Source organism: Benincasa hispida, chromosome 12, assembly GCF_009727055.1.
Source record: "Benincasa hispida cultivar B227 chromosome 12, ASM972705v1, whole genome shotgun sequence".
Classification (NCBI taxonomy): domain Eukaryota; kingdom Viridiplantae; phylum Streptophyta; class Magnoliopsida; order Cucurbitales; family Cucurbitaceae; genus Benincasa; species Benincasa hispida.
In genome coordinates this window covers 33772738-33782945 of record NC_052360.1, presented here as the reverse complement: position 1 = coordinate 33782945, position 10208 = coordinate 33772738, and the positions used below count along the sequence as shown (strand labels likewise).

The 10208-nt window shown below is 30.5% G+C and overlaps 1 protein-coding gene across 1 annotated transcript; it reads left to right on the top strand.

Moving 5' to 3' along the window:
• The first annotated feature begins 7900 nt into the window (after nucleotides 1–7900).
• Nucleotides 7901–9767, top strand: LOC120067952 (protein JINGUBANG). The gene has a single exon (XM_039019601.1). The coding sequence runs from the start codon at nucleotides 8121–8123 to the stop codon at nucleotides 9405–9407; it is 1287 nt and encodes a 428-aa protein (XP_038875529.1). The 5' UTR covers nucleotides 7901–8120; the 3' UTR covers nucleotides 9408–9767.
• The last annotated feature ends 441 nt before the right edge of the window (nucleotides 9768–10208 follow it).

Genomic DNA, 10208 nt, shown 5'->3' with positions numbered 1-10208 from the left:
TATTTTTTTCTCAACTAAAATAGTTTACACTTCAAACACATGCTATTATAACTCAAACAAAAATAATCTACATTCAAAAACAAACTATTGTATCCCAACTATAATAATATTGGAGTATAATAACCAACTCCTTGTCCCAAATACTCACTAAGACTTTGTTTGGTAACCATTTGATTTTTAGTTTTTTATTTTTTAAAACTAAACTATAAACACTCATTCTTTCTCTAACATTTTTACTTTATTATCTACTTTTCAACTATGTTTTCAAAATGAAGGTAAATTTTGAAAATTAAAAAATATATTTTTTTAATTTTAAAATTTAACTAAGAATTCAAGTCTTGTATTTAAATAAATATATGCAAATGGTTATAGGAAATGAAATGAAAATAAGCTTAATTTTTAAAAAATCAAAAATAAAAAAACGAAATAGTTATCAAACATAATCTAAATTATCACATTTAGACCATTAAAAAAAATAGATATCCAAAAGTATAATTTTTTTAATACTCAAAAAACAAAATCTCTCCACATTGGTCTATATAGGAGCTCCTAATGTGAATGTTTGTATTAGTTCATTTTTATTATCTTTATAGCAAATTAAAGTGTATCCCATAATGGTACCCAAAAAAAAAAAAAAATTGTATCCCATAATTATTTCTATGCCACAACAAAATAATGGATTATTTAGAAAGGGGTTGTTTTGAAAGTTAATCGTGGAAAATGAGGGTTTCGAAGCAAATAACTTAGAGTTTTACAATTGCCCCACAACATTAAATATGACTCAAACATTAAACTAGAACTAAACCTAACATGAGCAACTGAAGTAAATCAAACCAAAATAAAGAATTTAAGAGACTTACACATACATCTAAACAATATTTCTTTATCCGGTCCACATATGCGACAACACGCTCAAAACATATTTCATACATTTATTTAGACATTTGACGATTAAAATCATATCCCAATAATATCACCATATGTTCAGCATGCTTAGACATCCAGAATATGAAACAATTTCAAGAACATAAGGTATGTACATAGTAATCAATAGATATAATGCTCATAAAGCACGAAACATATTATATAACAACAAACAAACTCTTCAAATAAAAATCCACTTATTTAATGTGTTTTAAAGCACTTCTAACTATTTGAAAGACTCCTGTTATGAAAGAAACAAGATTTCAAGATTAGAACTTGTTGGGTTTTATGTCCTAAAACTTGTCGTTTGTAAAATGATAAATATTTTCTATAATCAATATACTTATTATTGATTTCATAAATTATATGAAAGTCTAAATTCAATCATCTAAGACTCATGACTATTGTATGAGTACTTGAACTTTATGTGGATAGATAAGAGTGGATCATGTTTGAGTAAATAGTCAAAATGATCTATGGTATATGAATGAGGTTGGGTACCTTATTCTGGTAACACCATTGGATGCGACCTACTCTGTAGTTGTTACAAAGAGTTGTAAAGTGCTACATACGATGTGATCCTAATTCGTACATGTTATGACATGAGGGGTTAGGTCATCCTATGCAATGAGTTTGCATAAGATTCGGACCAAAAAATAAGTCACTCTTACTTTATACTGTTATTTACTGTATAAGATTGACTATTCCACCTAGATGACCTAGGTAACTCAATCTTAATTTTGAGCTAACTATGAACTCCTATTTATTTGGGATTGTCCTTAGATTTGTATAGGTGAGGGTTGACTCAACAACGCCGGCTCAATAAGACTCCCATTTCAGGGGTAAGACCAGATAGATAGTTGGGGACATAGGGTGCAAGGCGGAGTTCACGCCTACCCAATTTAGGGATAGGAGAAAGGTTGTTCTCTCAAGTCTGAATCCAAGTCTTGAATAAGGGACCCCACCCTCTCACTGGGCTGAGAGAGTTTGGTTTAGTGATTAGATCACAAACTAGTTGTTCATCAGAGGATCAGTAAGGACTTGAGGATAAGACGTAATCTCAGAGGTAAAACAGATATTTGACCCACTCGTTATTACGAACAACCTGTCAAAGGTCGACTTGCTAATTATGGTTAAATCATGTGGACATAATATATCTACAGTGAGGGGAGTGTAACTATGGCCTTTAGTTGAATGACCCATTAGTTAACGAATGGGGATTAATCCGGTCTAATGAGTTTAGCCAATTAATCTCAGATTGTTGGAGCCCATGATCTGTAGGTCCACGAGATCCCCTAACTAGCTCGTAACGGACTAGCTCTAGAATAGCATGATAAGTTAATTTGAAACATTCAAATTAGAATCAAGGGAATTAGTAATTATATGAGATATAATTACATGTTTAATTTGAGGATTAAACGGAATAAAAGAATTTATATATTTAAATATATAAAGATATGTATGTGTTAAAATTAATTTAATATTTGATATTAAATTAATTAAATTTTATTTAATAATTAATTTATAAAATTAATTAATTTTTTCAGTTTTAAAATCAAAATAGATTTTATAAAATCATTTTTGATTTTATGATAAAATTGAAAAAGAGAAAACCAAATCACATAAAATGGAAAAAGAATATTTCCATTATCCATCGCCTAAGTAGCTCACACAAATAGCATTCTTTTTGTCTTGTCTTCTCCAAGCATGAGCTTCAACTCATGCAACTCTCTTCTTTGCATGTTGATCTGCAATATAATGAAGAGATTGGAGTGAAAATCGAACATACAAGCTATAGAGAATTTTATAGAAAATTCAGTTTGAAGAAATGGTTCTTCACCTCAATTGCTACTGTGAGCTTTTCATCCCTTGATTCAAGCTTGTTTTGAGTCCCACAGCTCAATCTAGAGCACCAAGAGAATAGTGGGGAATATCTTGAGGTGGTCTGCAATCAGATTCGAAGAAGATAGTAGCTAGAGAAGGAGTTTTGAAGAAGTTCTATAAGAGGTATGTCTTGAAACTCACTTTGTTATTTGCAAAAGCATGCTTTATATTTTGTCAAAATTAGTGAATTTGAGTGTATAGATGATCCTTGTGCTTCTGCTGTTGCTGATACAATCCTACAGAATTTACTTTGAAACCTCATTTGAAAACCCAACTAGTTTTGGAATTAACAAACTTACCTAATACTGACTTTATACCACATTCTGAACTCCTTGAATAAAGTCTAAACCACAAAAGAGAACATCCAATGGTTATAAACAAATGTATGGAATCTAAATTCCAATCAAAAGGCTCTAAACAGTGTTCTAAAGCCTAAAACTTAAAAAAAAAAAAAAAAAAGAAAAAAAGATTTGAATCTTTACTGAGAAGTGGCCGAATAGTTCTAAAATTCTCCGAACCTACCAATAAGGGCTTTCGAGTGTTAGAGAGAATTCTAAACATCTTTAAACTAATTTGAATGAAGTTTAGAGCATTCTTACTTACTAAAATTTATGCAAATGACTCGAAACCTTGCTTGTTGGTGTTTGAATACACTTTATCATACATATTTGGAGTCATTAAGGAGTGATTATTTCAAATCTAATATCGAAATAAAAAAGGCAAATGTCAAAACCCATGAAAAAGGAAAAATATATTAGAATTGAGATTAAAACTGAAAAACCTTAGTTCATAGAAGAACAAGAGAAGAAAGGGGCAAAAATCAGAGAGTGGGGAACCCTAGAGGCAACGAGGAATAAAAAGTACTCTTATTTTAAAAACTAAATAAAAAGTACTCACAAATTCACGCAATCAGAATCCACCGACGGCAGTGAGAAATCACTGATGGTAGTGTGAAGACATTGAGAAGAAGAGAGCGAGGAACCCTAGAGGGAAAGTGAAGAAGATGAACTGTTTCGAGAACCTAGAGGGAAGCACGAGGAAGAAGAGAGGAGGTTGATTTACGCAATTTTGGGTCCATATGTAGAGGGCGAAGCGCATGTGAAGTTCTTTAATTAAAAATATTGAAAACTAAAAAGAAATAAATTACTTGACATTTTGACAAGAAAACAAAAATTGCACTTGACTATTTTTTAATATCAAGTATTGTGTCAAATTGAAAAAATTCTGGAAAATTCGGCCAAACTCTGGTTTTTTTTTTTTTTTTTTTTAAAAAAAAATTACATACTACTTGACATTTTTTCATAAAAACGTCAAGTAATTTAAAATTGCAAACGTCCAATAATACTATTTTTATAGTAATGATTTAATACTTCACACAAGAATATTAAACGACCCATAAACGTATTTAGCCCAATCATGATGTGAATGTATTAGACTAGCAACCATACAACATTCGAGGTTGTTTAAGTTTGTTTTGAAAGAATTGGGATCATGAAATTTGAAGTTAATAGGACCTAAATTGTGCAACCAAGTTATGAAAATTGAAGTCCAAGCCAAGAAACCCGAGGTGACAACTATGAGCCATTGTAGGAATTAGCCAAATATGTGAGTGCAATTGTTTTTATCACTTTTGGAAAGTTGGATAGCGTCGCGATGCTATCATGTTTTCTATAAATGCATCTTTCAATTTTTATGTCATAACTTTTGGTATAGGTGGGCATTTTGGACGAATGACCACTCATTTTCTTTGTTTTTTCGCTCCTATCCATTACAATAATAGATTTTATGGGTTCCAAATAGAATTTTAGCTATAACATGATATTTTGCTAGGGTTCATGTTTTTTATTCAAGGGCAGTTCGAGTCCAATGGTAAGACCATGAGGCTTTGTTCTTAATATACCATGAGGTTTTGTTCTTAATAGTGAATATCAACATTTATCCTAGTATTCTTTTGTTCTTGTTCTCATTCTTTTATGAGCTTTTATTGACTAAATTGACACCTGAATTGTATCAATTGTTTGTAATGATCGTTGTGCATGATTTTGAGATATGTAATTATCTTGAATGAGTATTTAATTTTAGTAGTATAAGAGTTGGCTCATGCATGTATTTTCTATGGCTTTTTCATGATTACTTAGGCCAGTTTGGTAATCATTTCATTTTTTTTTTTTGAAAATTAAGTCTATTTTCTCCTCATTTCTTATAATTTGCATCATTATCAAGTACAATGTTGAACTCTTAGCCAAATTCCAAAAATAAAAACAACCTTTTGAAAGTTTTTTTTTAGTTTTCAAATTTTAGCTTGATTTTTTAAGTCATTGGTAAAAGTAGATTGAAGAAATTTAGAGGTAAAAGTAATGTCTATAGGCTTAATTTTTAAAAACAAAAATAAAAAGTCAAATAGTTATCAAACGGGGCCTTAACTTGCATGATAATCTCTAAGATAAAAGAAACAAAATTGTTAATTAGGTGTAGTTATCTTGCCTAATTTATTTTTCCTTAGTCTTTCTATATTGTACTTATGCTTGTTGTCGAGTTGATATGGAATACTATTGTGCCTAGTTAATTAGATAATAAGAGTTAGTTGTAATGCCTTATTATAATCAATAGACTTAGGGCGATTAAACTTGTGTCGGCTCTTCCGAATAAGTAGAATAAGTACTTGGATGTTTGATTGGTTTGATTTGTTGTCAGCTTGAAAATAGAATTACAATTGGATGAATCTACCTTGAATTAGAAACATCGTTAAGATTTGATTCTTTCTTTATCTATTTTTATCTTCCATTTACTCTCTTTATTTAGTCAAGTGAAACCCCCTTATTTTATTTTATTTGCAAATTTCGCCCCCAAAAATTGAGTTCGACTCATGTCTTTCCTTTTTAAAAATTAGGGAGAAAGCAAGATTAGAGAATTAAAACATGGAAAATATATTTCTTTATTTTAGAGAACTTAAAATTATATTTTTTTAAAATAAAAATAGAGTGTCAAATCAACTTTATGTTATTAATTAACAGAAAGTTGCCTACATGACCAAAATGCTATTAAACTCAACCATAGGAAACTAAAAGTGTAGTTTTTCTAATTTTTAAATTTTTTTTTTTTGAAAATCTAAAGCAATCCTCATTGGGTTTTTTGTTTTTTTTTTTTCTAAAAAAAAAAGTCTTAGCTCACTATTGCTCATGCGAGAGCGAGAACGATATTAAGAAATCTACATCATGAAGAAAATTAATGATTTTTTTAATATATATATATATATAAAGGCATCCTTTCGCTATTGCTCACATGTGAATCTACATGAACCCAAAATAAGCATAAACTTAGAGTCTAAAAAAACACCGTCACATAAGTTAAAACAGTTATAAATCTCTAGTTTTTTTTTCATTCCGCTCTTAATTTCTATTCATTTGAAAATGTTAGTGTAGTCATCACACTTCAAGAAAGGAAAACTTAAATAAAATCCTCCAAAACGTTCTAAAACAACAACGTTTTTTTATAGATGATCTAAATAAATAAAATTATTGATAACATCCACAATGTGGATCATATCAATAATAGTATCATTAAGATAAATCCTCTAATTACATCCATATATTATAGATGGCTTAAATTTCGTATCTTAAACAAAATCATTTTATATATACATTACATACCTAACTTAAAAAGATTATATTATATAAGATAACATTGTATAGCTTAAAGGGTGTCAATACAAATAAATACAATACATATGCAACTACTACAACAAATAATTAAGTTGTTCAATCAACAACTTTTAGTGAACTTGAGTCTAGATCTAAGGAACCAATGATGAAGCAAATGTGCCAAATTTTATGTTTCCTTCCACTTGAAGTTCTTTGGATCAATCTTTTTACCATAGAAAAATGCACAAATTTGATAGAAGAATTACTTGAGAAGACAAGTTTGACCACCCCTTATACAACATTTGGCAAAAGCTCCAATTGGTTAGAAAGAAAATAAAAGCACCAAAAAGTATGGAAGACAGAGATAAAAAAGTTGCTTGAAGTTTGATCATAAATGTCTATTTTAGCCTTTTATTTTTTATAATTATATGTTTTATCCCTTAAAATAAAATGAAAATGAAAATAAAAATAAAGGGATTATAATTATTTTTTTAAAATTTTTATTCAAGTATAGGAAAATGATCTATTTTATCCCAAAATGAAGCGACTCAAATGACAAATTTTTATTAAGTATAGAGATAAAATAATAGGAGTGTAACAAAGGATCAAATTGTTCTAGTAATTTGGTTAAGTTTTTAGTAAAATATTGAACATGTTGGTTTGGTTTCTTGAAAATAGATTTTTTTTTTTATATGGTTTTGTTTTCATTATATTAAAAATAAACCATCGACTTGAATTGAGGTCTATACGCATATGTCCTTTTTAGTATTTTATTTACTTTTATTGTTTAGAAATAGAGTCCATTAATATCAAGAATTAAAAAAAATATATCAAATTCAAAATATATATATATATATATATATATATATATATAGGACTAGTCTTAATCTAGAGGAAAATAAAGCAAAAAGGAAAATTCAAAATAAAAACGGAATAAATATGAAAATATGGAAGGAAAAAGAAAGAAAGAATGCGCAATAGAACCAAAAACTTAAATCAAACCAACAACAAATCGAATAAAAAAAAAAAAAATTAAAGAATTAGTTTGGTCTTTTATTGAACATCAGTTTGGTTCTTTACCATTAAAATTGATTCATCCGATTTGATTCTTGATTAGTTACAAGATCGGAAAAAAATTAGTTTCAATCTAATAAACAAAAGAAAGAAGGTGCAATTGGACCCAAAACTTAAAATCAAACCAATAACAAACTAAACCGACCAAATTATGAATAATTAATTTTATCCTTTATTGGACATGGTTTTGATTCTTTTTTTAATAAAATTAATTTGCCCCATTTGACTCTTGATTAACTCCAAAATTGAGAAAATTAATCCGACTATTATATTTATAAAGTAATATTTTAAAAAACAAATCATTCCCCAAACCCAACGGTGTCAAATAGTTAAACATTTTAATAACCATAAAGTCCATAGAAAAGAAAAAAAAAAGTTTCAGAAAGTACCCCACAGATAATTCTCTCTCTATTAACAACCCAAAGTATCCGTTACACCGACCCTTCGATTACCTTTTTCCTCAAATCTAATTGAAAAAACATACAAATCAACCAATCCCAATTCTTCAATTCCTCACAACGGATTCAAAGATTCCTCTTCTTTTCTTCACTCCTCCGCTCCCCCTTCTCTCTCTCTCCCTCTATCTCTCTCTCTTCAATGGATTCTCTTGTAACAGAAGCAGCGAAGCCATTGTTGCACTCAACAAGCTCTGAAAGTAGCAGTGACGCCGATGATCACACTCCACTGACCTCTTACAGATTCAATTTGAAAGAAATCAGATTCCGATGTGAGTTTCTCTGCAAATCCCCATCTGGGTATTCTTCATATCGCCCACTGGCGGTTCTCTCCGGCCACATTGGCTCTGTTTCTTGTTTGGCTCTGTGTGGTGAGTTCATCTTGAGCGCATCGCAAGGGAAAGACATAATCGTGTGGCAACAGCCGGATTTAAGGGTTTTCACCAGATTCGGCCATGGTGAAGGATCGGTGAAGGCGGTGGTCGCCGTTGGAAGCAGAGTCTTCACAGCTCATCAGGATGGGAAAATCAGAGTCTGGAAGGTTTCGCGGCGGTCGGAGAACAATTTCCGTCTAGTGAATACTCTGCCAACGGCTAAAGACTATTTGGGTAAGTTTATGAAACAGAGCAATTATGTTCAAACAAGAAGACACCACAAAATTCTCTGGATTGAACATGCTGATACAATTTCTTGTTTAGCAGTACATAATGGGTTGATTTACTCTGGCTCTTGGGACAAAACCCTAAAAGTATGGAGGGTTTCTGATTTGAAATGCTTAGAATCCATTAAAGCTCATGATGATGCCATTAATGGGGTCGTAGCTTGTAATGGGATTGTATATTCAGCTTCTGCAGATGGGAAAATCAAAGCATGGGGAAGAAGAAAAAAACAAGAACAAGAACAAGAAGAAATGCATAGTTTGTTAGGGATTTTAGAGGGTCATAAGGATGTATCAATAAATTCTGTGGTGGTTTCAAATGATGGGAAGTGGGTATTTGGGGGAATTTCAGATGGGTTTTTAATGGGGTGGGAAAAAATTGGGGAAGCAATGAGTTGGAAGCTTGTTTGTGAGAAAAAAGCTCATAAAATGGCTGTTTTGTGTGTGTGTTTGATGGGGGAGTTTTTGTGTAGTGGATCAGCTGATAAGAGTATTGGGATTTGGAGAAGAGAAACATTTGGGAGATTGTGTAAAATTGGGGTGATAAATGGTCATGAAGGACCAATCAAATGCTTACAAGCAGCTCCTAATGGTGTGGGTGAGGGATTCTTGTTGTATAGTGGTAGCCTTGATAAGAGCTTGAGAGTTTGGTGGGTTTCTAAAGCTGCTGCTTCTTCTTCTTCTTCTTCTTCATCATCATCATCTTCTTCTGCCATGGAAGTTAGTGCCTTTGTTGCAGAGGATTCAGAGAAGGGTATCATCTCCTTCTGAGTTAAGTCTTTGAAGTTGAAGCATTGGTTGGTTCTTTTATTCAATCCTTCATTGCTTCATTTCCTTTTTGTTCCATAGATGTGAAGAAATGGCAAGATTAGGGCAAAACATAATTGGGTTTTTTGGGTTTTATTTTATTTAATTCTTTTCTGAGTCAAATTATTTTTTTAGCTATTTATAATTCATTCATTCAACAGAATGGATCAAAAAATGAGTTTTTTTTTTTTTTTTTTTTTTTCTCCTTTTTGTAACTAATTTTTCATCAAAGGGAGATGTGTGGCAAATTGTGGAGATGTGTGAACTTTGTATACCAATTTCTTTGAATGTATACTTATTTTATAAGTTGTAAAAGTTGAGAAAGGGATTCCAATAAATGAAACAGTTTGTTCTTGGTGTTCTTATTTTTATATTGTATATTTTTGTTTTCTGTGAGAATTTATTTTTTCCTTCTAATTTTTAATAAAAAATTTAAATGATTAGATTAGATAAAGTGATTGGATAAAGTGATAAAAGAAAGAACATGTCAGGTTTCCTTCAAGAGGGAGACATGGTTACCCCACCAAATATAGAGAAAGAATGAGATGCTTCAACAAGGTTTCAAAGTCCTTACCACTAAAGAAAATTTAACTAAAAGCTTTTTTCTTTTCCTTCACAAAAATTCTTCCTCCAATCCATTTTTTTCTCTCATTTAATTTAGAGAATAAGTAAAAATAAGGTTAAATTACCACAAATTTTCACATATAGAAAAAAAAAAAAAAAAACAAAATTACTTATAGAGATAGTAAAAAAACATAGACACTA